Source organism: Peromyscus leucopus, chromosome 23 (assembly GCF_004664715.2).
Source record: "Peromyscus leucopus breed LL Stock chromosome 23, UCI_PerLeu_2.1, whole genome shotgun sequence".
In the NCBI taxonomy this organism is placed as follows: Eukaryota; Metazoa; Chordata; class Mammalia; order Rodentia; family Cricetidae; genus Peromyscus; species Peromyscus leucopus.
Genome location: NC_051082.1, coordinates 15,912,455 through 15,940,100, shown reverse-complemented (window position 1 = coordinate 15,940,100; position 27,646 = coordinate 15,912,455). Strand labels below are relative to the sequence as shown.

The 27,646-nt window shown below is 51.6% G+C and overlaps 1 protein-coding gene and 1 pseudogene across 1 annotated transcript in view; one reads left to right on the top strand and one right to left on the bottom strand.

Annotated features, from left to right (window-relative positions):
- Positions 1–25,563, bottom strand: part of Atp6v0a2 (ATPase H+ transporting V0 subunit a2) — a 29,919-nt gene extending 4,356 nt beyond the window's left edge. Inside the window, 19 exon segments of the mRNA XM_028885773.2 lie at positions 659–776; positions 1,349–1,468; positions 1,928–2,047; positions 3,139–3,349; positions 5,865–5,983; positions 6,763–6,853; positions 6,949–7,136; positions 7,547–7,683; positions 8,085–8,235; positions 10,210–10,241; positions 10,244–10,421; positions 10,989–11,082; positions 12,160–12,242; positions 13,523–13,649; positions 15,857–15,945; positions 17,300–17,437; positions 19,060–19,157; positions 21,761–21,839; positions 25,336–25,563. Coding sequence (XP_028741606.1) covers positions 659–776; positions 1,349–1,468; positions 1,928–2,047; positions 3,139–3,349; positions 5,865–5,983; positions 6,763–6,853; positions 6,949–7,136; positions 7,547–7,683; positions 8,085–8,235; positions 10,210–10,241; positions 10,244–10,421; positions 10,989–11,082; positions 12,160–12,242; positions 13,523–13,649; positions 15,857–15,945; positions 17,300–17,437; positions 19,060–19,157; positions 21,761–21,839; positions 25,336–25,452 — 2,290 coding nt within the window. The 5' untranslated portion in view covers positions 25,453–25,563.
- LOC114704575 lies at positions 2,499–2,599 on the top strand (annotated as a pseudogene).
- Positions 25,564–27,646: the final 2,083 nt, after the last annotated feature.

Sequence of the window (27,646 nt, the reverse complement as noted above, 5' to 3'; positions counted from 1 at the left end):
AAGGTGACCTGCTCCAAGTCTGGGTCTGCCGCCAACAAGGCAGCCTCTGCACCTTCACTGTCCTGGGACACAGAGGCCTCGCTCTCTGTCCCGTTGGCCGGTACCCTCTTGTGATCACCCATCTCAGTCACATGTCTCAGGGCTTTGTCATGGAATCTCAAGGCAACGCATCTGCACGTTTTTCTGTGTGTGGAGTGAACGCAGTCAGTGACCAGTCACCTCCAGGTTGGAGAGAGAGGACATGGCCTCTCGTTACAACACACAGACTAAAGAACACCCCCCACAGCTGGGTCTCACACACAGGCTCACAGCTAAGCCAGTGTGGAGGACGGGCCAGGCTGGGGGCTCAGGCTATGCAATTCAGCTGGGCACGAGCAGAACCATGCACATGAGGACTGAGTCTGACCTACGCACGGCCCAGCAGTTGCCACACTTGCTTAAAATAAATACTCCACTCAGTAAACAAAGGCTAGGACACACTCAGGAACACGAGAGAGTGAAGAGCATCCGTGCCAGAGGTCACCAGGCCCTCAGTTCCCAGAGCCCCTCCATGCCTAGGCCGGGACCTGCGTGATCAGAAGTTGGGTCCAAATAATGAAGAGCCCTTGTCCATCACCACCTGGAGAGCTTACACGCTCCATGGGGCTGAGCAACATACGTGCATGCGCCAGGCTGAGGGCCCAGAGCCTCAGGTAGGATGCGGTGTTGGAGATGCAGCCGAGGCAGTACTCGATGGAGTGGATGGCCTGCGTCATCAGGATCTCCCCAAAGTTGAACTGAGGGACAACAGAGGACATCAGACACCACAGCCCGAACTGCTCCACTGTGAAGCCCTGGCTGGTCTCAGAGACAGAGCAGGCCGGTGGCTCAAAACAGCAGGTCCAAGATGTGACTCCTGCTCTCAGTGGGACTGTGGGGCTCCCCACCCATCTCCCACACTAGCCCCCAACTCTACTCAAGCTTCAGTTCCCTGTGACCCAAACACCAGCTAGAACTGCGATGATCGCCAAAAGGTCACATGGCTAGTGATCTCAATGACATCTGAGCTAGCCTCAGAAACTACCCAGCATCCCAATGGGCATTTCCCAGCTATGGGTGCCCAGGGGATGTGCGTGCTCCAGGCGGGGTAGGGAAGGAGAGGGTGCTGTCCACGAGCACCTGGCTCTTCCTCACTCGCTTTCTTTGCTCTGTGAACTTGTGATGTCATTGCTTGGCCTGAATGAAAACTCTGCTACCCAGTAGCGACCGACTGACCGACCGACCGACCGACCACAGGGAGCTCAGTCTGCACTAAGCAGTCAATGAAGGGCCTCCTCCCTCACCCGACGGACCGTCTGCCCGAACTCACCTCCTCGCACGTCATTTCCCGGCAGCCCTCTTCCATGCGGTTGTGCCCCTCTTCTACGTCCTGGCTGCCCAGCAGGGAAACCTCCTCCTCGCTGTCCTTCCTCACAAGCGTGTAACCGCTCTAACCAGAAAAGAACAGCATCAGCGCTTGGAATGCCACAGGGCCGGGACAGAACTCAAGTACCTGCTTCTCTTAGGACTCAGCTCTCTGGGAATAAGAAAACTGTCTCCAAGAAAGTGCACACCTCGCAGGCCTTTAGACTGTCACAGACAATGGAGGGACAAAGAGAGTAACAAGTGTTGGCAGGAATCGAGAAGCTGGAACCCACTGGGACTTTAAAATGGTTCGGCTGCTATAGAAGAAGTATGGCAGTTCCTCAAAACCGCAAACACAGAACTGTCTGCCTGGGACCCGGCACCTCCACTTCTGACACACCCAGGAGAGTCCAAGGAGAGCCTTGAGGACATGCCTGTGCGTGCATGTTGTCTATCAGCATCATTCCTCGAGCTGCATCATCCAGGCTCTAAAGAGAGCCAGCTCTGGAGGAATCAGGACCTCGGGGACACGGGCCGCACTCACCCGGCTCACACCAAAGCAACTGCGCCCGTTGTGGAGCCACAGCAGGAAGAGCGGCTTTCCTAGGAAGAGCACGGGGACCGCCAGCACCGTGAGGGCCACCAACACCTTCTGGACGTGCGCCTGTGGGGGCAAGGGAGAAGACCGGGAAGAGGAAGGGCAGCACACTGTCAACACAGCACTGAAATGTTATTTTTAGAGCAGTGAAAATGCTTTAGAAAAATTCCAAATGGAGGTTTGGGGAAAGGACCCAATCTGGGCTGAGTTTGAAGCCCGCTGTGGCTGTGCAAGCTTGTGACCCAGCACTAGGGAAGCAAAGGCAGGAAGAACTCCTGGGGCTCGATAGCTGGTCACCCTGGCCTACTTTGACAGTTCCAGGCCAGGGGTAGACCGTGGTGTGCGAGTGTGCGTGTGCTCATGCATACACACACACACACACACACACCACCACCACCACCACCAACAACAACAACAACAAAAAGGTGCATGGTGCCTGAGGAACGACCTCCAAAGTTGACCTCTGGCCTGAAGACACAGGTACCTACACATACTCACACAAATTCTAAATGGGAACTTGCTTTGGTATCACACACCAAAATATTAGAACCAAACAGAAGATTAGCATGGTCCCTGCAAAAGGATGACATGTACATTTGTGAAGCATTCCATTATTTAAAAAAAAAAAAAAAAATATCAGGCTGGAGAGATGGCTCAGAGGTTAAGAGCAATGCTTGCTCTTCCAGAGGTCCTGAGTTCAATTCCCAGCAACCACATGGCAGCTCACAACCATTCTGTAATAAGATCTGGCGCCCCCTTCTGGCCTGCATGGACATGTGCAGACAGAACACTATCCATAATAAATAAATAAATCTTTAAAAAAAAAAATCTAGCTGGGCAGTGGTGGCGCACGTCTTTAAACCCAGTACTCTGGAGGCAGAGGCAGGAGGATCTCTGAGTTCGAGGACAGTCTGGTCTACAGAGCGAGTTCCAGGACAGCCAGGGCTACACAGAGAAACCCTGTCTTGAAAAAGCAAAACAAAGAAACAAACAAAACATCTGACTGGAGTCAAACTCCAGTTAGTAACTTTCTGAGAACACTGCCCAAGGACACCCAGAAACACTAGCAGAATACTCTTCACACTCCTGGTTTCGGTTTAGTCTTCCTTATCACGCTGGGTGCAGAGGCTGTCTCCACCAGGTAGAGGAGTACTCACCTGCCCTGGGTAGAGGCCATGGGTCTCACTGGCTGGGAACAGGAACATGTTAATGAACTCGATCAGGATGCTGGGGGCCTCTCTAGAGGTCTCTGCCGAGTATGCCAGCCACTTGTAGATGATCATGAAGATCAGGTACCCAAAGATGCAGAGCATGAACAGGATCTCGGGGACGGACACCAGGTAGATGTTGAACTTCTTCCTAAAGTGCCTGCAAGAGGGGCGAGAGAGGCCGCTGAAAAGCTGGGGCTACGGTGCCACAGGCCACTTCAGGGCCCCACGGGTGTCTCTGCTGGTTGGAGCCAGAGCCACAGATCCCCACAAGAGGGAAGAGATTGAACTGTGGAACCACACAAACATAGGCTGCTACTGAGTCTGGCTTCAATATATTCTGGTTTTTTTTTGTTTGCTTTGTTTTGTTTTTGTTTTAAGATTTTTAAAAAATTGTTTTAATGAAATCAATTTTTAAAAATTCACTTAATTTTATGTGTATGACTATTCTGCCTGAATGCATGTCTGTGTACCATGTCCATGCCTGGTGACCACAGAGGCCAGAAGAGAGTGTAGGCTTCCCAGAACTAGAGCCATGGCTGGTTGTGATGTGAGCCACCATGTGGACACTGGGGACCAAACTCAAGTCCTTTGAAAGAGCAACAAGTGCTCTGTCTCTCCAGACCCCATTTTAAAAACTGTTTTCAATTATGTGTAAGCAAGTCGGGCAGGGGGAGCTAGGCACTTGATTGCAGGGCCAAAGGCAACCAATCTCCCGGAGCTGGAATTAGAGGCACTTGTGAGCCACCCACCATGGGTGCTGAGGGCAGAACTGGGGTGCAGTCCTCTGGAAGAGCAGTACACATGTTGTCAATTTTTCAGTGTCCCAGCTCTATCAGGACTTAAAGAACAGAGGTACATGATGCAAATCATGCTTCGCCATGAGATGCATGGTCAGCATGGAGAGGAAGTCTGCCAAGGTGCTGACTCTCCCACAAAACAAACAGAAAGCTTTCTACACTACAGCAATAAGAGTGTGACAAAATCCCCTGTGGGGAATAACCCTGCATTCATGTCACATGCCTCCCCACTTGGACACAAGCTCCAGGCGGGCAAAGGTCCCTCTCCATTCTCTGCAGAAGCCCAGTGCTCAGGATAGCAGCCGATCCACAGTTATGCACTGAATGGATAAATCACTGATCTCCCATAATTCCAAAACTAAATAACCAAAACAGAATCCTACCGTCACCATCAGATCAACTGCCCTTGGCCCAGTCAACAGTGGCATCAAGAGATAAAACTGAGGGGCTGGAGAGATGGCTCAGTGGTTGAGCGCACTGGCTGCTCTTCCAGAGGGTGTGGGTTCAATTCCCAGCACCCACAGGGTGGCTCACAACCATCATGTAGTTCAGGGGCTCTGATGGCCTCTCTGGCCTTCACAGGCACCAGACATACATGCAGTTAAACATCCACACAAAGAAATGAAACATAAGGGGCTGTGAGATGGCTCAGGAAGTAAAGGAGATTGCCACCAAGCCTAACAACCCAAGTTCATTCTCCAGAACCCACATGGTAGAAAAGGGAAAACTCCCGCCAACTGTCCTCTGCCGTGCATAGTCACGCAAGTGCACAGGTACACACACACTGTACAGACACCAGCAAGTGCACAGGTACACACACACACACACTGTACAGACACCAGCAAGTGCACAGGTACACACACACACACACACACTGTACAGACACCAGCAAGTGCACAGGTACACACACACACTGTACAGACACCAGCAAGTGCACAGGTACACACACACTGTACAGACACCAGCAAGTGCACAGGTACACACACACACACTGTACAGACACCAGCAAGTGCACAGGTACACACACACACACACACTGTACAGACACCAGCAAGTGCACAGGTACACACACACACACACACACACACACACACACACACACACACTGTCTGTACAGACACCAGCAAGTGCACAGGTACACACACACACTGTACAGACACCAGCAAGTGCACAGGTACACACACACACACACTGTACAGACACCAGCAAGTGCACAGGTACACACACACACACACTGTCTGTACAGACACCAGCAAGTGCACAGGTACACACACACACACTGTACAGACACCAGCAAGTGCACAGGTACACACACACTGTACAGACACCAGCAAGTGCACAGGTACACACACACTGTCTGTACAGACACCAGCAAGTGCACAGGTACACACACACTGTACAGACACCAGCAAGTGCACAGGTACACACACTGTCTGTACAGACACCAGTTTTAAAGGGGGTGTTGGTGTGGAAAGATGGCTCAGTGGGTAAAGTCATTTGCTGCCAAGCCTGACGACGAGTTCAATCCCCAGGACCCACAAATGGTAGAAGAAACAACCCCAAAAGTCGTCCCCTGACCTCCACACATGTACTGTGATGGGCACCATCTGCCTCGCCTCACCAAAGACATGTAAGAAATACGCAGTAAATAGATAGATAGATAGATAGATAGATAGATAGATAGATAGATAGATAGACAGACAGATAGACAGATAGACAGACAGATAACAGAGTGTCAAACTTGGTTTTACAACACAGATTTCAGAACTGCTGAGCCAGGCACATTGGCTCACACCTGTAATCCCAACTCTTGGAAAGTGGAGAGAGGACTTTCAAAAAATGAAAGATGAAAAACAAATTAAAATGTGTACTTACAAGTGGTTAAATATTCCCAGAATGACACCAAAAGTCATATGAATAATTCCTAAAATCACAGACATTTTCATCTTGAAGGAATTGAGGAAAGTGAGGCGATTTGTGGCCAGGTTCCAAATCTACAGACCAGACCAAACAGAGGCAATGTTAAGTCCCATCAGCAGGTGCTGGAGGGCTCCTAAGTCACAGAGTTGCTCTCAGTTCACAGAGGAAATACCACCTTCCTGTGGTGCTCTCAACTGACTTCCCCAGGCCAGGGCTCCAGTGTCAAAACCAGGGAGACCCTCTCCTGAGCCAGGGCTGCAGTCTAGCTTGATCTAGCTGCACAGTGGGGCAGCTCACAATGCTGTGAATGCTATTCACGTTCTGGATCATGTTCAGACTGCAGACGTGGCCTACGTATACAAACGACACCCCTGGTCAGGACTCAGGACACCTGAGGCTGCGGACCTGAGACCTGCCATGTCCTGGGCATCCCCCGAGCAGCCTCACTCACATCCTTCCCAGCCAACTCAGCAGTGATGAGATCTGCTTTCAAGACAACTCCTCAGAAAGGCTTCAGGGCTCTGGTCCAAAAGCTTGGCCTACAGGGACTTGCCTACTGAGCCCTGGTAGGACAGGAGGGGCCTGGCACCCCAGAGCCACCTCAGCCCCTCACCTTCCTCTCCAGATCAAGGGTAATTCACACAAGCAATGAAGCTGTTTGGGGACCATGAAGGGTCACTTCTACCACAGGAAGAGACTGGTAGTTACGACCACAGTCCCCCGGCTCTGCTGACCTCTCCTGCACTGACCTGGTTCCCCAGGTGGCAGGCCGTTCCACTGACTCCACTTACAGAGGTACAGCAGCACCCCAGCACCTCCCCTCACTTAAGAACATGGGGAAGGATGTACTCACGGGGTCAATGCCGAAAGGGTAGGGGCCTCGAAAAACACCAGGGACGTTCGGGTCCAGCTGTAAAGTCCTGCTGTGCCTGATGGTGCTGTCACTGTAAGAGAAGGCAGAGCAAGGCCGCCATTTGCAGAGGAAGGGGCTCGGGAAATGTGTCCCCACCTGTCCCATCCCTGTTCCCCGGCCACCTACTTCCAAAGCTTCATCCCCTTCTGTTCCTCGGCAGAGTGGCTGGAGCTGTACATGGCAGACACGTTCCACCGAGAGCCAAAGAGGTTCACAGACTTGGAGAAGCAGTCGTTGTAGATGAGGCCGGTGTACACGGAGAACAGCCCCATCAGCAGGAGGATGTAGCGGCCATTGAAGAACATCCCCAGGATCTGGGAGAAGACACGGTGACAGCAGACTCAGCTCTGGACAGTGCTCAGGGGCAGCTCATTCTGGTTCAGTCCAGCCACTCCTCTGGGGCTCCCAGAAAACCACATCAGCGAATGTCTTACCGAGGGGTGACAGGCACACTCCTCTGATAGAGCACTTTTACACTCCTACACACTGAGCAAGGCGTGGGGCACACACCTATAATCCCAGAACTCAGGAGGTGGAGGCAGGGGGATCACAAGTTCAAGGCCAGCCTTCCATGTATAACAAGTTTGAGGCCAGCCAGACTACCTGAGACCGTCTTAATCACTCTCCATAGAAAAAACAACAGACAAAACACAGCTCTCTTCCAGTCAAACCATGCCATGGCTCCAACCCACCCACCACACACGGGCTGGCAGGCATGCATTACCTCCTGTGACTGGCTGAGTCGGGGGTGATTCTCATTTAACACCAGTAAGAGGGCAAACAGGAACATGACAAAGCCGTGCCCAAAGTCACCAAACATCACAGCAAACAGGAACGGGAAGGTGATGATGGTGAAGAGCGCTGTAGAGACAGAGGGGTGGCAAGTTCTCAGCAGGGCCTTCCATTAGCACGCACACGTGCACGCGCGCGCGCACACACACACACCCCTCAGGACAGGACAGTAAGGTTATTTAATGCTCTACCACACTGACAAAGGGGACAGCAGTCAGCGACCTGACTACATCCACTGCATCCCCTTTCAAAATCACCAACAGGGCTGGGCATGGTGTCACATGCCTATAATCCCAGCACCCAGGAGGCAGAGACAGGAAGATCACCAAGAGTTCAGGGCCAGCCTGGGCTACATCGTGATTGTTTCAGGCTAGTCAGGGATACAGGGTGAGACTCTGTCTCAGAAATCCAACAAAAGCTTTCCAACAAAAGCCAAAGCTGGCTGAGACCAGCCTTGTCCAGATGCCCACCTGGGTTCACTTCTCTGTAGCTCCCGACACCATAGGCATCCACGATGTTCTGGAAGCCCTCGGTGAATTTGTTGGTTCGGATCAGAGTGGGCGGCGTTTCTTTCGTAGGGATTGTGTTCATGAATGAGGGGATTGTAGCTCCGCTCTCTCTCTTCCACACAGAAAAGAAAGAGGAAAATATGACTGTCCATGAGAACAGCTACAGATAAGCACACGACTCAGCTTGTGTGTTGGGGGGCGGGGGTGTCCCGGGCGTGCATGTTCACAGAAGGGAGTCGCCAAGCCAGACATCCAAGCGGAGCCCAGTGGCATGAGGACAGAACTTGGAGCTGGGGCCCTTGGAAGGAGAGCAGACAGAACTGGGGAGTGGGGATGAAACACTGGGTTGAGGAGGATGGAAGCAGAATCCAGCCCAGGGCATGGAAAACCGACACGTGAGCCAGGCCAGCAGTGCAGGCTGTGACGTCAGCATTTGGTAGGTTTCGGCAGAAGAATCTCAAATGAGAGCCCAGCCTAGCGACAGAGCAAGACCATATCTCAAACAGATAAAAAAAGAAGAAGGAAGAAGGAGGAAGGAAGGAAGAAGGAAGGAAGGAAGGAAGGAAGGAAGGAAGGAAGGAAGGAAGGAAGGAAAGAAGGAAAGAAGGAAGAAAGAAAGAGGAAAACCCTGATATCTAGGACTTCATCTCCTAAAAGTGGTCTCTGGTGAGATGGCTCAGTGGGTAGAGGTGCTTGCCTACAATCCTGATGACCTGAGTTCAATCCCCAGGACCCACACGGGAGAAGGAGAGAACCAATCCCTGCAAGTTGTCCTCTGACCTCCACAGGCACTTTGACACCCACGTCCATACACAATACGGAATAAAAGTAATCTAAAGTAGCCAGCAAAGAGGAAGTTAGACACAACGACAATGTCACCTAATTTACAGAAAAGAAAACGGGTGAGAAAAAAAAAATAAAACCCTATCATTGTGGCAGGATCTTCTCTGTAAGCTTTCCCCTCAACTCAGTGCAGTGTTCACTCGGCCAGAAATGCACACCACCGTCTACAATGAACACAGAGGAGAAAAGGCCACACCAGGGGAAAGAGCCCTCGGCATGCATGTTCACACGGAGGTGAGCCGAGTGCCTCTTTGGCAGACAGGAAGGAACCCCACCTCGCTCAGCGAGAGCCGGGGCTGGGGAAGTCCTTCTGGAAGACCAGCAGACGCTAAGTTTCAAAGGTCGCAGCTGTTCTGTGCAGTGGTGTTTGTAACCAGAAAGCACCGGATGGACTGACAACCAGTTATAAACCAAGGTGTGTGCCTGACGAGAGTCTGGTCATAAAAACAGACGCTTCGTTCAGCAGGAAGAACAACACGCAAGCTGCTGTCTAGAGGGAGCCGATGTCAGGCGGCCAGGCCACCCGCCATCCTTTACACTTTCCAGAGGAGCTACAGGCCGAACGCAGACCTTCAGAAATGAGAGAGGGAGAGAGGAGTGTAACTTCAAAAGCAAGAGAAAAAGAAAGGCTGCCTATCCCTCCCTATCTGGCCACCTGTGATTAAGTGACAGAGATGAAGCAGGCCCCAGGGGGAGGGACCGGAAGAGACTGGCCAGCAGGAAGCACTTCCAGGCTATTTCTTCAAGTTTTTCTCTCGTGGTTTGCACCAGTGCATTACTTACTCAGAAACGCAGCTTAGACTGTCCTCCCCACACCACGCCTGAGAGACCAACTCTTTTATTTACTTACTTGTTTTTACAGTTTTTTTCTGTGCATTGCTGGATCTGTGAGAGGGTGTCATAACCCCTGGAACTGGAATTACAGACAGCTGTGAGCTGCTGTGTGGGTGCTGGGAATTGAACTCGGGTCCTCAGAAAGGCTGTCAGTGTTCTTAACTGCTGAGCCATCTCTCTAGTCCCAGAGACCCGCTCTTCAAAGCCTGTCTGAAGGCAAGCCCCTTCCCAGCACTCGGAAACTCTCTGTTTTGTCTGAGACGGTGTCTCAGGCTGGCCTCAAACTCTCCATCCTCCTGCCACAGCCTCCCTAGACCTGAGATCACAGGTCTGCAGTGAAACCACATCCAGCCGCTGACACACCACGAGTGGTCTGGGTCGAGGGTCCTAGCGGGGCAGGGAGCCTTACCGAGCCTTCCTCCAGGGCTCTGCGCAAGCCGGCAGGTCCACCTCGGGGCACCAGACCTCAGCTATGAGACACTTGTTGGTGACGTCGAAGCTGCACATGTTGAGCATGTGGTAGATGGCCTTCACCTTCCGCACCTGCACCACGCGGCTGCACACGGACTCGGCGGCTTTGCACAGCACCTGCCTCAGGTAGTCCTCCGTCTTGTGCAGCACCTGCAGGGCAAGCACAGGAGTTCTGGTCCACCGGCCGCCCTCCTGCGGGGACTCTCCAGAGGAGCATCGCTCCGGGCACCTGCTCCCGGGGCAGGAATGTCAGAGACTGCCAGCTCTGCAAGGGGACACACCAGGTGACTCCTAGACATCCTGTCCCTGGCAGAAGGGTGACCTGACTGACCCGAACAGCCCTTTGCTTGCCTACACCCAGGCATGGTTCAGCCGATAACTCTGGAAGCTACCAACTCCCATTTCCAGCCCTTCGGTTTCCATGTGTGAAAATCTGATCCCATCACTGCTATCGAGACTCCTCAACGCCATCAAGAGAAACTCAAATCCAAACAGCCAGTGGGATGACGCCCACCACTAGAGCTTGTCTCCATGGTCAGAGGACAATTCAGCATACCAAAGAGACACAAAGGGCCTTTTCTAAGTCCCTTCACTACTCCCTGGGTTTGGAGCTGCAAAATGGAGCACGCCAGTGTCAGGAACGCATGGTGACCATCCACAAGCAGCTTTGACGGAGAAAGCAGACGGCCTCTCCTGCCCCAGCCCCGGCTTACTCACAGTGTAGAGGTCCTGGATCCGAGTATTGAGCCCCTCCTGAATCTCCCTGCGCTCCTCAGCCGTGTTTGGATACGGGTAGACATGGCAGTGGTAACTAGAGGACAGAATTCAACAGTCCGCTGTCTGGTGGGTCGAGAAGGGCGGCTTCTAAGAGCAGCACCAGGCTCTGGTCACGCCAGGCACACCGCCTCCAGCACCAGGCAGGGCAGTCCTCGATGATGAAGCCATGGCCGTTACGGGAGACCTTGCATGCAGGCTGCTACAGTAAATAGGTCTCCAAATGCTCAGGACACACCCACCCTGCCTTCCTGAACTGCACCAATATCCTGAGGTTAAGAACCATCAAGCAAGCCAGGCATGGTGGCGCACGCCTTTAATCCCAGCTCTCAGGAGGCAGAGGCAGGTGGATCTCTGTGAGTTCTAGGCCAGCCTGGTCTACAGAGCAAGATCCAGGACAACCAGAGCTGTTACACAGAGAAACCCTGTCTCCTGTCTTGGAAACAAAACCCAAAACACCGAACAGGTAGAAAGCACACCTTAAAAGACACGCCAGGATGGTAGTGCAGTCTGTAATCCGGCATTCAGGGGGCAGAGGCAGGAGGATCGTAAGTTGGAGTTGGCTACTGTTTCAGGGTTGACACTGTTAGGCTGAGGCCCGCTCTGTCCTGCAGGCACCACGGCCTCAGACACGCAGACGAGGCCCGAAGCACGCTGCACCACTGTGGTCGCCCTCCTCTGCCCGCTGAGCTGTGCCCCTCTCTCTGCAGGAACCACCAGCCCCCCTCTCCCCAGAGGAGCCTAGTATAGGTAACACGGGGGCTTCCCTGGGCTGGCGCGGCTTTCCTGGTCACACTAAAACACGTCCACTGCAAGGGTACAAGCTGGGGCTGGAGAGAGGCTCAGACATGACGAGCACTGACTGTTCTTACAGAGGGCCTGGTTCAGTTCCCAGGACCCACATGGCGGCTCACAACCGTCTGTGACCCAGTTCCAGGGGATCCATCACCAGGTGATTCCAGACTGTGGGGAGCGGACAGTTTAACTAACCAGCGTACCCGACAAGTCCTAAATGCATTCAATGAACAGACTCAGAGGCCTGGTGCAGCTCAATGGCAGACAGCCTGCTTAGCATCTGAGTACTGGGACAAGGGGAGAAATCAACTTTTCTTACCAATCACATATCTTCTTAACCTTGTGGCCAATCTGCTCTCCCCAGAAGGAAATCAGGAACACGTACCACTTGATGACTTCGCCCTACAAAGACAAACACAGGGAATGGTGAGTTCTGTGCCGACCTTCCACCTGGCAGCGCTCACTCTCCCAGACCAAGCCTACTGCCTGGGCCGTCAGGTGCGGTGCTCTTACGGCAGCAGATTCGTGACTGCAGCTCACCAACACCCCCAAGCTCGCACACATGCCAGGTCACGGGCATCTGCAGAGCCCACGCCCCAGTAAGCGGGTGAACGCTAAGGCAGAGGTCTGCCTCCTCCAGGTCAGCCTTCACACTGTAACCTCGTGCCTTCCTCCGTTACTGTTTAAGATGGCCACCAAGGAACACAGCTATCTAGAACCCAGTCGAGCAGCCTTCTGGAAATCTGGAAAGCCTCGCTCACCACCAGTTAGAGTGCGGTTCCCAAAAGTCAACAATGCCCGGTAAACGAGCAGTCAAGAGAGACACAAAGTAGAGCCAGACGTGGCTCACTGATGAAGAGTGACAGAGACCCTGGAGGAGCAAGCCCAGGCTGCCCCCGGAACAGAGACACCCATAATACTTGCTGTTTGGGTGTCTACAGTGACTTCAAACAGCACAATTCTGTGACTAATGAAAACCAACCATCATTACAACATTAACCAAACAGACTTAAGATGTGGCCATCTTAAGCAGGTAGGAAAGAAGGTCCAGGGGAGAGGACTGTCAAGTGTAGAGACATGGAGGGGAAGGAGAGCCGCGTGGGCCCAGGGAAAGACCGGCGGCGGCGGCGCAAAAGGAAAATCACACAGAAGCACGCTGGAGACAGGGAGCCGCCGAACGCGGACAGACAGAGCGCCAGGAGAACAGAGGAGCTGGGGACGGACAAGGCTCAAGCCACCACAGGGCTCGGAGCTTTCTGCTGTGTAAACAGGAAGCTACTGGAAGATTCTAGAAGAGTGAGAAGCCCTGGCAGGGCTCGCTGGATGCTGGGAGGGACCAGGGCAAGGTGCGGTGGGTACGAGAGTGCAGGTGGGGGATGCCGCAACCTAGAGGCAAGCAAAGTGCAGCCAAGATCCCAACCGGAAGGGGCTGGGTGAGAGGCGAGCAGGAACCGGACTGTTCCTGTTCTGAGTCCAGTCTCTGGGTCTGGGGAGAGAGGGGAGTCGGGGACAAGGTGGGTGTCCTGAGGCTTCTGGCCTGAACCTCAGACACGGAGCTGCTGCTTTCTGAGATGGGGTCTCAAAGCCCAGACTTAGGAGAATTGTAGGGTTAGCGTGTACACAGGCTAGGCCAGGGTTCTGGAAAAGCCATACTCCAGCTCCTGCCGAGGACAGGCACTCACCGTCTCGGGATCTTCCAGGGACTCATCCAGCTCTGCATAGGTCACGATGGTGTACCCTTTGCAGGCCCGCCACAGCATTCTCTCAAATGCTTCGACTTTGCCCTGCTGGATCAGGCCAGACACGAATCTGTGGGACAGTGAAGAGCTGGCATTAGAGGACTGAGATCTCCGGACCCCGCAAGCCACGAGGCTGGTTTAAGAGCCGTCAAGTGCAAGATGCTCATGTGCTAGACAACGTATTGGGGAAGCTGCCTTTTCCACGGACAGCTGAGGCTCGAGTGAGGGGAAATTCTTGGAATTTCAAGACCAAACCAGAGAGCTAGCTGCTCTGCTCCTTATCCTGTGACCCTGGAAAAGCCAGTGTGGAAGATGACGGTAAGCACCAGGCTCTGGCAAGGTGAGGAGACAGGGCAGAACCCACCACGGCCAGAGCTTCTGCCCAAAGGAACAGATCTGCCCTTAAGGGAGTGGGAGCTGGAGGTGAAGGAGCCTTCGCAGACACATGCTCACATCGGCTGCGCCTCTGGACACAGGAGAAGTCTGCCCTGAGAGCACACAGCCACAGCGCAGAATGCAGCCAGGAATGTGGCACAAGTTAATTCCAGAAATTAAATTTAAAAAAATTAAAACACCAATAAAAACTTTGTTCTATGATTTAAAAATGAGCCTGGGCTGACAATGCTCCCAGCTACCTGTGAATGTGACAAGTCTCTCTAAAGGAACATAACTTCACACCAGACTTCACGGGATGCCCAAGTAAGGAACTCGGGGATATGAGATGATTTTTTAAAAGCCATAGTTGGAGATGTAATTCAGTGACAGAGCATTTGCCTAGAAAGTGCCAGGCTCTGGGTCTCATCTCCAGAACCACAAAAAAGAAAAAGAGGGCTGGCAAGATTGCTTAATGAGTGAGGATGCATATAGCCACGCCCGCCTTCCATAGTAGAAAGAGATCCAACTCTGGAAAGTCGCCCTCTGGTCTCCATATGCGAACCATGGCATGCATGCACCAACCCCAAATACACACACACAAGATAAATAGTAAAAAAGAAAGAAAAAAAGAGCAGGAGATAGATCAGTAGTTAAGAGCACTGGCTGTTCTTTCAGAGGACCTGGGTTTAAGTCCCAGTACCCTCAAGGTGGCTCACAATGGGCTATAACTTCAGTTCCAGGGGATCTGATGGCCTCTTCTGGCCTCTGTGAGCCTCAGGCACATTCATGGTATCCAGACACACAAACAAGCAAAAACAATCATACACATAAAAATTTTTTAAATTAAAATAAAGAAAAGAAAATCATAAATTTAAAAAAATTAAGCAAAATTTTAGAAAAGAAAGTAATGAATTTAAAAAGAATTAAGTAAAATTTGCTGGGCAATGGTGGTGCACGCCTTTAATCCTAGCACTCGGGAGGCAGAGGCAGGAGGATTGTGAGTTCCAAGACAGCCAGGACTGTTTCACAGAGAAACCCTGTCTCAAAGAAACAAACAAACAAAACAAAACAGAACAACAAAAAAAAACAAAACAGGGGTTGGGGATTTAGCTCAGTGGTAGAGCGCTTGCCTAGCAATCGCAAGGCCTGGGTTCAGTCCTCAGCTCCAACAAAAAAGAATTAAGTAAACTTTAAAAGAAAGGAAGCCGCAGACTCCCCGAGGAAATGACCCTCACTGGGTCAGGAGAGCAGAAAGAACAGACGGCAGTGCCCGGCACACCTGCCATCCCTGCACCAGGGAGGCTGAAGCAAAAGGTCACAAGTTCAAGGTCATCCTCAGCTACATAGCGAGTCTGAGGCCAGCCTGGGCTACATGACACACTGTCTAAAGAAGAGGAAGAGGATGAGGAAGAAACAAGAAAGAAAAAAGGAACAGTGGCAGAAAGCCCCGGGAACATAATTTACAAACAGAACCAGGTTTAACCCCAGAGCCCACGTGACGAGAGAACTGACTCCTGTAAGCTGACCTCTGACTTCTGGCACGTGAGTAAATAAATGTAGAAAATATTAACAAACAAACAAACACAACCCATCAACCCCGAAGAACCCTGTGTTTCCTCCTCCACAGGACCTGGTGTTTCAGTGACCAGTTCTGTCGGGCTCACAGGAGTCAGCCCTGGGGCACACAGACGTTGCTTCTTTCCAACTCAATATACCAACAGAAGAAATCCCCCGGCATTCAGCTACGTCAGTACTGTGGGATTAAGTCCAATGTACAGGAGCCCAGTGTTCCCGGACAGACGCTCACTCGGGGCCAGTCCCAGGCTGTAAATGGCCCATTCACCCGCACTATGGCCCATGTCTCCTATTCTACGGGAAGGGCTGGTGCTCACTGTCACCTACCCCAGCTTGGCGCCCAGCCTCTGCATGCAGCTGTAGTCCAACAGAGAATCGTTCTCTAAGGCGGGGAACTCCTCATAAGTGGGTTCAAACTGGAAAGAGACGGAAGCAGGCATGCCGTTAACAGACTCCACCCTCACAAGCTTGCAGACAAGTCCACAGAGGCACAACCTGAGCACAGGTACGAATGACACCTGAGACAGGAAACGGCCCCATAAGGAAAGACACTGCCAAGCTTGTCAGGTGAGCTGCTGGGCGACATCCACACTCGACAGTGGCTCTAAGTGAGGCTGTCTCAGCTCAAGAGACAGCAACCGTCTCTCGGGTCAGACTCAGGAGGGATGGGCTCCATCCCATGCACAGCCCAGCGTGGTGCAGGCTGAGCAGCTGTAGCTGAGATGCTCTGAGCATGTGGTGTCGCTTGGGGTACCCACACCAACACCCCAGCCCACTAAGCCTCCAGCACCCTTGTGGACCAGTCTTCACGCAGGAAGAGGTCTTCCTGCCTCCTCTGCTCACAGCCATTTGGAAGAACAAAGATTTTTTTTTTTTCTTTCTCTCATGACCAAAGCATAAAACACTTTGCTTAGGCTGGAAAGATGGCTCAGCGGTTAAGAGCACTTGTTACTCTTCCAGAACTCCTGGATTCAATTCCCAGCACCCACATCTCTGTTTAAAACTGTAACCTCAGTTCCAAGGTATTGGGCCTCCAACTGCACACTTGGTGTGCAAGCAAAACACCCACATACATAAGATAATAAAATAAAATAGAGGCCGGAAAGATGGCTTAGGGTTAAGAGTGCTGACTGCTCCCCCAGGGGACCTGGGCTGGATTCCCAGCACCCACACGGCGGCTCACAACCCTCTCCAACTCACACATGTGTTGTACAGATCTATATGCGGACAACATCAATACACATAAGTAAATGTAAAACATTTTTAAACAGTTTTTTTAAAGGTTAAAAAAAACAACAAAAAAAATTCTTCTCAACTGAAAACGAAAGCATCTCATGGTAGAAGGTAGTGTCTCTGCTAAAACCACCAACCCAGGAAGAAGTACACAACCCAGCCTAAAAAAAGCAGAGGCTGGTGTCTCACTGGCAACAAACGAAACAGAAACACATCTGTGGCAAACACGGCAGCTCCTGCCTGTGATGCCAGCGCTCAGAAGGCTGAGGTGGGGAATCGCTCCAATGTCAAGGCCAAGCCGGACTAATAATGAAACCTGGTCTCAAAAACAAAATAGTAAATTTTGGCAGGGCCACGGAGAGGGCTCGGTGGGCAGGGTGCTTGCCAGTGTGACTAGGCCGGCTTTAATCCGGACTGCGGCAGGGGAGGCACAAAGATCAAGGTTCAAGTCAGGCTGCACAGGGCGACTGTCTCACAACTCCAACTGCAGGCAGAGGCAGGGGACTGTCACGGGGGCTTCCTCCTGCCAGCACGTACCTCCACATTCCGTTTAAGGAAGGTCTTGGTGATCCTCAGCATGTGGGTGTACTCCACCAGCTCCAGCAGGTTCTTGCGCAGCTTCTCCTTGTTCTTGGTGACTTCTCTCAGCTCCACCTCGAGTTTCTGCAGCTGTTCCTATAACGACACAGCTGCGGCTGAGAGCAGGCTGAGTCAGGGTGCAGCCCGACGCCCTCCCCACCACCCCACAGTCACCGAGGCTACAAAAGCCACAGTGCCCGGCAGCGGCGGCAGCAAAGAGCCAGATGCAAATGTGCCGGACAAGGTATGAGGCAAGCCTGCAAGGTCCACCACCTATTTTAGTTCAGGGTGCGACCACACCACCTGCCATCAACACCTGAGGCTGCAGCGCCCCCAGATGCCCCTCCCCCAGCCCCACTGCTGGCAGCTTTCCTTCAGCTGCTTGTCCACCCACACATCCAATCTCCTTTTCTTTGTGTGCAACGGAATCAACACAAGAGCGTCTTTTCTGAATGCTCTCCTGCCGCCAGCTTAGAAGTCTCTGCTGGTCCCACCAGACAACTAAGGATGTGAGGTTCGGTGGTCATAACCAGGTTAGCCTGCTCGCTTACATATTCAAACCACAGACACAGACTTTGTAAAACAAACCACTGAGCCGGGTGGTGGCGGCGGCGCACGCCTGTAATCCCAGCACTCGGGAGGCAGAGCCAGGCGGATCTCTGTGAGTTCGAGGCCAGCCTGAGCCTGGTCTAGAGAGTGAGATCCAGGACAGGCACCAAAACCACACAGAAAACCCTGTCTAGGAAAAAAACAACAACACCAACAACAAAAACACAAAACAAAGCACCGAGCCAAGGCCAACTCATCGCAAACACTCCCCCCTGCTCCTCCTCTGCGCTCTGCGTCATCCAAACCTTCAGCAGCACCGCTGTCCATAGCACGCCCTGACCGGGCGCTGTCCACAGCTCCATCCTAACCAGACCCTCAGCCTGCCAGAGGACAGCCAGTGCTGCTGGGAGGGCGCCATGTGTGGTGTGGCTTCTTCCTCCCAGACAGACAGAGCAGCAGGCCACAGGAGGGCCAGCAAAGCCATGGCCAGTATTTCAAGAGTGAGAAAGAGTCAGCATAGTTCTTCTGAGTGCCAGACCCTAACAAGAAAAGTCCAGAAGGGCAGGAGTGCTAGTGCAGGGCTTTAATCCAGGCACTCAGAACCAGAGGCAAACAGATCTATAGATAGATAGATAGATAGATAGATAGATAGATAGATAGATAGATAGATAGATAGACAGACAGATAGATAGATAGATAATAGGAACAAAAACAAAACCCGTCTGGAGCCTCAGGTGCCACCCAGTGCTCACTGGAGAGCTGGGGTAACGGCACCACATCCTCCACCCTCACTCAACATGCCAGCTGCCTGGAACCACCCAGGTTCCCTGGCCTGCTGAATTCCTGATGGCAGCTTGGAGCGGGGAGAACGTGAAGCCCAGGCCTGCAGCCCCCAGCGCTGGCCCAGGGCAGGTGTGCTGCGATGGGGAATCCCCGAGTGAGCATCCTGCAACCTGCCAGGACACAACAGCGACCAGACTCTCCTCAGCCCTCTCCAGCAGCAGCCCTCCTCAGCCAGACAAAACGAGCCACGGTTCACGGAGGGTGTGTGCGAGCGCCACCACTGTTCTTTACGTCAGGCCACAGCTCTGCCCAGAGAAGGTGGAGCACTGTGAAGGTAACCAGGGAGCCCTGGGACTGTTGCTGACAGCGTCGTCAGGAGGAGTTACCTGCATTTCTAGAACGTGTTTAAGAGGTGGTGCGGGGGGACTGGGCTCTCCCTCAGGCAGGGGAATATCAGCTCTGGTAATCTCCTGCACCAGGTACACTGTGAAAATAAGACGCACAGTCAGTCTCACTGTGACCCTTTGGGATCAGATGTGCAGACCCTGCCTGTCCTTGTCACCTCCAGCAGCTTCTTCCAGAGACGGGCACACCCTGGCTAGGGCTCCCCAGCTTCTTCTAGAGATGGGCACACCCTGGCTAGGGCTCCCCAGCTTCTTCCAGAGACCGGCACACACTGGCTAGGGCTCCCCAGCTTCTTCCAGAGACGGGCACACCCTGGCTAGGGCTCCCCAGCTTCTTCCAGAGACGGGCACACCCTGGCTAGGGCTCCCCAGCTTCTTTCCTTCCTAAAACCCAGGTGAAAACACGCTTGGGGACCTGCTCCTGTAAGACTGGACACACACTGAAGGTGCAGACTGGACGCCCACAGAAGCGTCAGGCTGGCATTCCCTACAGGGTCCTCAGAGGGAACCGGACAGCCTAAGTCAGAGCAGAGCCAGGCTCCCCTGAGCGGCACCAGGTGGCTCTCTGCTCTGCTTCTAGAAACCTCATTCCACACAAGTGACCTGTCCAGTGACTCTTCTATGAGGAATATGATGTCATTCCACCACACAATCTATTAGTATGCAAATACCAGCACCCTAAGCAAGAGATTTCACATGACTAAAAGTTACTGTCAACATTAAGGCTGGAAGCTGGACACAGTGGCACATCCCTTTAATCCCAGCACTCGGGAGACAGAGGCAGGCTGTCTCTGTGTTTGAGGCCAGCCTACTCTACAGAGTGAGATCCAGAACAACTAGGGCTACCCAGAGAAACCTTGTCTCCAAAAAAAACAAGAAATCTTCTATTAGGGCTGGAGAGCCGGCTCTGTGCACTGTTCTTACAGAGGACCCAGTTGAGTTCCCAGCATCCACTTCAGGCAGCTCACAACGCTACCTCCAGTTCCAGAAGATCTGATACCCTCTTCTGGCTTCCTTGGGCACTGCACTTATATGTACACAGCCACACACTAACACATGATTAAAAATAATGAATCTTTTTTAAAAAATGTTATTGTTATTAAAAACTCTTAACTAAAAGTTCCAGTGTTGGCTACAGAAATGACTCATCACTCCACAGCACAGTCTGCTCTTCCAAAAGACCTAAGTTCAATGCCCAGCTCCCACACTGGGCAGCTCACAACCACCTGTAACTCCAGCTCTAGGGATGCACTCAGGTACATACACACACACACAGAGAGAGAGAGAGAGAGAGAGAGAGAGAGAGAGAGAGAGAGAGAGAGAGAAAGAGAAAGAGAAAGAGAAACACATGCACATAATTAAAAATAATAAAAATATGCTGGGCGCTGGTGGTGCACGCCTTTAATCCCAGCACTCGGGAGGCAGAGGCAGGCAGACTGCTGTGAGTTTGAGGCCAGCCTGGTCTACAGAGTGAGTTCCACGGCAGCCATGGCTGTTATACAGAGAAACCCTATCTAGAAAAACCAAAATAATAATAATAAAAAATCTTTAAAAAAAAAAAAACAAAAAAAAACTGGCTGTTCCGGCTCAGGCCTGTCATCCCAGCACTCGAGAGGAAAATGCCGAGAACCAGTAGTTCAAGGTCCACCTCAGCTACAAACTGAGTTTGAGGCCAGCCTGGGCTACATTAGATCCTGATCCACTCTACTCCCCCCCCCAAAAAAAAAAACAAACAAAAAGGAAAGAAAGGAAGAAGGAGAGGGAGGGAGGGAGGGAGGGAGAGAAACCTCTAATTACGGGGAGCTCCGAGCTGAGGAGCTATTAGCAACTGACAGCAGCTGGAGCAGGCGGAGTCACTAACTTAGGGCTATGGCCACCATCAGTTGCCCAAGTCCACACCACGAACACAGGGGCAGCACTAGCTGGACTTGGTAAGTCATTGAAGACAAACAGGACAGGAAGTTGGGAGAGGGAAGTGTTTGGAGAATCAGGGAGGAACAGCAGGAGGGAGAAAGTGAGGGACGAATATGATCAAGATGCACTATATATGTATGAAATTTTCAAAGAATAAAAAAAAATCCCTAGTTAAAAAACAAACAAGTAACTATTAATAATCAGAAGTCATTCTAAAAGTCAGACTACTTTGGGGTAACTCTTTTTTAGGTTTTAGAGATGAAGGAAGTCCCAGGGGCTACTGACATGTAACATCTAAGCAGAGAACACCAACCTAACCAACCCATTCACAAAGGAAGCCCTGCAAAAACACCAAGTGATATCAAGCCATCTATCAGCCATTTCCTGCCTTTCTTGTTCCTAATTAAGGCCTTAAATTAAGAAATATTTTAACATGTACACAAGGTTTTTAACTTATAAAACAAACTATACAGGATTGGCTGAATAAACCATAGCACATCAATACTAAGAAATACTAAGCTGCTGTCAAAAATGAAGAGCCTAAGTTTATACACAAGAGGGATGTCCCAGCAAGGACCATTAAATGAGAGACAAAGCCCCCAACAGTCATGTACAAAATCCTTCCTTCTACAGTCTGGAACAAATGAATACTCGCCACCACTCCCCACCCAGCTACTTCTCTCCTTCCTCTTGTCTCTATTTCCTAAAAGAAACCGATAAGCTTATATTAAACTAAGCACCTAGATTATTAAAATGGAGACAAACTTACCCAATATTCGCTCTAGCTCCTCACACCTCTTCACCTCGCCAACGAATTTTCTTTGAAAAGAACTTACATTTTGGTTGAGCTGAGAAAAGGAAGAAAATTTTGTTTTAAGTTCCTAAAATCTTCAATTTGTTTTTATTAATCTAATTATTTAAAACATTTTGATGGTGGGATCAAATGCAGGCCTGGTTACATTAAATTTTATTTGTCTAGTCATCTAAAACTTGTTGGTGCTGGGGTCACTGAGCTAAGGTAGACTCTGCTGAAGGAAACAGTACTGCCACAGGGTTGGAAGGTATACACCGTCATCAGCCACGGACAGAGAAGTGACAGCGCTTTTCTGGACAGCAAGTTGGCACTGCCACCAGAAACACGTGAACAACAGCCCTTGGCTCAAAAGTGATCCACAAAAACCCATAGATTTAAAGACAAATATGAATATGGATTTAAAACTTATAAAAACAGCAACCTCAGACTCAGAGAACATGTACATCACAAATCCAACCACAGGAAATTGTTGAGGGAGGTCAGCCGGTGACTGCCTGCCCAGCACCCAGGAGGCACATAAAACTGGGTGTGGTGGCATACACCTATAGTTTCAGCACATGGGAGATGGGGCAGGAGGATCAGAAGTTCAAGGTCATTCCCAAGCCCATTTGGTGTTCAAGGCCCTGCCTCTAAAAAAATAAATAAATAAATAAATAAACAAATCAGATTATAACGAGTTGAAAAGTTAACATGTTAATTTCTTCCTGAGTCACACACAGTATTCTTAACAATAGCAGTAATATCTTACTTTTCTTCCCCCCCCCCCCCCAAACAGGGTTTCTCTGTGTAGCCCTGGCTGTCCTGGAACTCACTTTGTAGACCAGGCTGGCCTCGAACTCACAGAGATCCGCCTGCCTCTGCCTCCCGAGTGCTGGGACTAAAGGCGTGCGCCACGGTGCCCAGCTACTATCTACTTTTCTAACAGTCATTTACAAGGACAGGCATTTAGGGAACAAGCTGCATCTGTACTGACTTGCAGCATCCCACTGGACTCCACAACCAGACTTGGTGCGCAACTGCCCAAACAGCCACGAAGCAGCCACTCACGAAGCCTCAGCTCCTGTGGGGGAGTCTCAACTATGAAAGGGCAGAAGAAAGATCAGAACTGGAGTGGCACTTCTCTGTCTCATTCCCTTTCACTTCTGGAGGTCACTCTCATCCAGATGAATCAGACACAATGGCTGCCGTGGAACTGAGAGTGGGAACCAGGAGCCAGGAACCAGCCCTGCCTGCAGCTCTACATGCCAGTTACCTTTCCACAGCAGCTGCACTCTTAACCCAACAGCAGATCTTTTGTGACGAGGGGTGCTCCTGCCACAAGGATACAAACACCCACCGCCAGCAGCAGCAGCAGCAGCAGCAGCTTAGACAGTCACTGTTTTTCTGCTGTGTGGGTTATAAATTGGTTTTTTTTTTTTGGGGGGGGGACTTCACTTAAGGTTGCAGTTACCTAAATTCAAAGCTAATGGTGTAAAAGTACATTTCAACAGACCCTCTTGTTTTTTACGATTTATTTTATTATTTTTGAGTATGTGTCTGTGTCAGGGCACATGAGTGCAGGTGCCTAAAGAAGCCAAAGGGGCTGGAGCTACAGACCGCTGGGAACTTCCTGGCATGGGTGCTGGGAACTGAATCTGGTCCTCTGCAAGAGCCTTAAGTGCTCTCTAATTGCTATTCCATCCCTCCAGCCTCCTTTTTCCTTTCCTTTCAGACATCTCCCTATGGAGCCAAGGCTAGCCTTGAACTCTTCCATCCCCCTGCCTCAGCCTCCAGAGTGTTACAACATCATGCCTAGCTCCAGACCCTGTCTGTATGAGTAGCACTGAACCCAGGAGAGCAGGCAGAGAAGACAAAGCTACAGCATTCACTGTCTTTCCAGTCCCAGCAACCAAAGGGCCAAGAAGGAAAGCTGTCCACAGAGTAAAGATGGAACTGAGCCCACCTGTTCCTTTAGGGCCACAGCCTCTCTTTCTCCAGATCTTCCCACTGCAGTCACTATGAAAACCTGTCAGCTGCCCCACCCCCTCCAAGGGAGACAAGCAGAAAGGCCTGAATAAGTCCAAAAGGGTTAGCGATCCCACCCCATAAAATGAGCTTGGGATCCCTGCCACGACCTTTAACACCAATGCCCAAGCTTACAGGCACCTGACACCCGGCACTCCCCAGGACTCAGCAAAGCACACTCATTTTATTTCCCTCCTGCAAAGATGGGCAGCACTTTCTCTTCCATCAACTCTCCGTTTAAAAGGAACCTGAGTGCACCCTGGATCTCATGTAACGGCACTCAGCGAAACCTGAGGCTCTGAGCTGATTACAGCGCTTGTTCAGCCCCTGAGATTGAAGCGTGATAAGTGTCTTGGCTTGAGTCCTAACAGGATGGAGCAAATAGACCTGATATAAAAGCCTATTTCCCTGCGACTGCTGCCTGGATCTTTCTGGTGCCACTCACAGCACCACACCCTACCTGTCAGATACGAAGATCCAAGGGCTGTAGTCCAAGTGGCTCTGGGACCCAGGAAGGGCACCACACCTTTACTGCGCCCTTCACCTGTCACCCAGGAGTCCCCCATGATGATGCAAAGATCACCCGCATCAGATCCTGAGAGTAAGGACCCATCAGAAAGACACAGAGAAATGGCCAGAAGCCCAAACTGGTGGGGTTTGATTCCATCAGTAGGTATCAGGGCCTGTGCCTTTCTCCACAGTTCTTCTCCTCCACAGAACTTATCCTGGCAGCTCATGACCAGTGTTTACCCAGCATCCTCCCAGACTGTGAACTCCAAGAGCACAGAGCCTTCACCTGCCTTGCTCACTGAGGCCCCCAGGCCAGAAGTCACTCAATAAAAGCTTATGTATTCACCCAACAATTGTTTATTAACGCCAATAAATGCCGGGGCCCGTGCCACTCGTGGGAATCCAGGAAAGAACAAGTTGGGCAAGGTCCTGACCCTTGGAGGTTGGTGGTGCACAGAGGTTGAAAATAAGCCAATGGCTGCGTTCGCAAAGTGTGTTATTACAGTTGCAGAACCAGCCTCCATTCCACACATACTGACTGTGTGTGGCCCAGGTCCTTGTCACTTGTCAACAATGCCAGGAGTCTAAAACTCAAAAGCTCTCTCTCCTGTCACACTTCCCCATCCCTCTTCGGGCCTCTCTTAGATCACCTATTCCTGCTCGAAGGGGCCCCTCCTAAGCTACCCAGCAAAAACCACCTCTGGGTACCCTCTTCCTCTACATCTTCCCACTGGCAGCTCCTGTTCCATCCCGATCTCAGCTCAAAGATCACCTCCCCGGAGGGGTCTTCCTTGACCACCCTGCAAAAGCCATCTCCGAGACCCTCCCCTTTCCCCCCTGACAGCTCCTGCCTGCCCCATTCGGGTCTCGGCTCAAAGGCCAACCTCCTCAGAGGGGCCCTCCTTGGCCACCCTGCAAAGCCACCCTCCCGGCCCGGGTCCCCGCGGCGCCCAGCCGACTTTGGCGGCGCCCAGCCCTGGGCTGCACAGGCCCGCAGGCCGCCGCGGGACACTCACGTCTCGGAACTGCACCAGGCCCTTCTCGCCCAGCGCGCTCAGACACTCGTACGCGGTGCCCGACTGCAGGAAGAGCTGCGCCAGGCACATGCTCTCGCTGCGGAACAGGGAGCCCATGGCGGCGTCGCCTTCCTCAGCCGCCGCGGCCCGCGCACCGGCACCATGGGGCTCCGCACCGCTGCCACCGCGGCCACCGCTCAGCCGCCGCCACAGCTACCCGCCACGCCCCGCCCACCGCCGCAGCCGGTTCCGGTTCCGCCCCGGGGAACCGCCCATCGCAGGCTAGCCAATGAACGATCGGGATTGTGGGCGTCCGTCACTACGGCTCGTCCAATCGGTGCACAGGAGGCGGGAACCCTAACTGGGTCGACCCTAAGCGGCTTTTAGTTTGTTGTTTCTCTGGAGTACAGTTAGTTTTGTTGAGAGGGGATCCGGCTGTGGCGCTCAAGCTGGCCTGGAGTTCGCCATCCTCCTGCCTCAGCTTCCCCAGTGCCAGGATTGTAGGTGTGCCCCAGTGCAGCCAGAACCTTTGGAAGACTTTTGTTTTTTCCGAGTCACAGTCTATGTAACCGGGCTGTCACTATGTAGTCCAGGCTGGCCTCGAACTCAGAGATCCACCTGCCTCTGCCTAGGAGCTGTCATCACATCCGGCCCTTTTTAAGACTGATCTTTTTTTTTTCTTTCTTTCTTTCTTTCTTTTCTTTTTGAGTCAAGATCTCACTAAGTAAGCCAGGCTGGCCTCCAACTCACAGAGATCATCCCTCCTACAAGTGCTGAAACTAAAGGTGTGCACCACTGCGCCCCGCGGACTTCTTTATTTTATTTTTAAGAATTTCATACATGTAATACAACAAAAATATCATATTCATCCCGTTTCCCTTTCCAACTCCCACAGTATTCCAAAACATTTCAAACAATCCAAAACAATTTCATGTCTTTTTTTGTGTGTGTGATGATCCAATAAATCCAATTAATGCTGCCCATGTGTGCATGGGTATGGGGTCATGCACCAGTGGATGGGAGACCCACTTTTATTTATTTATTTATCCCAGGCTGGCCGCAAACTCTTTAAGTAGATAAGGATGACTTTGAACTCCTGATCCTCCTGCCTCCAACCTCCCACCCTCCCACCCTCAGTGCTGATTACAGGCAAGCACTGTGGCATTGGGTCTGTGTTGCCTGGGGATGGACCCCAGGACTTCATATATACCAGGTGAGAACTTTTAATAACTTCAGCAGTTTGGTGGTGGTTTTTGTCTTTGTGTGAGTCCTAGGGTCTGGGGATAGCTCAGGAGTGAAGAGCACTTACAGCTCTTGCGTAAGTTTTGGGGTTCCCAGCACCCAGATCAGGGGGTCTCACAACTGCCTGTAACTCATTTCAAGAAATGCAATGCCTTCTTCTGACCTCAAAAGGCTTTTGCACACATACACACTCAAGCACACACATAAATGAATCTTTTAAAAGGATTTTTATTATTTTAAAGTGTGTGTCTGAGTAAAAGGACCCAGGACTATGGTGAGGGATTTGGATTTTATTTGGAATGCAAGGAGAGAAGCCAGAGATTTTAAGCATGCATCAGATTGTATGTTATTGCAGAGGTCACATGACTGCGGTGTGGACGCTGGCCTTGTGGCTAGTGGGATTGCAGAGACCACACATTGCACCACATAGGGCCTAGTTCCATGGCTGGCAAATCCACCACCTGTCTGACACAAAGGCCAGACTCAGTGAATCCTAGTTTACGCTGGACTGGATTATACAGACTCATTGCTCTCTACAGTGTACTGTCCCTACTAGTGAGAAGAATTCAGCTGAGTGGACTATTGCACCGACTGTGTGGGTGAATTATCTTGATTGCTGGTTGATGTGGGAGGGCCATTACAGGCAGTGCTGCCCTGGATAGTGGTCTGCTGTTTAAGAAAGCTGGCTGAGACATGTGTGCACGCCTTTAATCTTAGCGCGGGCAGCAGAGGTAAGCAGATCTCTCTGTGTCTAGCAGCCTGGTCTACATAGTAAGTAACAGCACTTTAAGACTATAAGGGATGAGCCTGGCTGTGATGGCGCACGCCTTTAATCCCAGCACTCGGGAGGCAGAGACAGGCGGATCTCTGTGAGTTCGAGGCTAGCCTGGTCTACAGAGCGATCCAGGACAGGCGCCAAACTACACAGAGAAACCCTGTCTTGAAAACAAAACACAAAGACTATAGCGATGCTGAGCTGCTCATGGCAAAGCGCGTTGTCTACACAAGCCTGACAACCCAAATCCAAGCAAAGAAAGCTGACTGCCAGACGCCCCAAAATATATTCATA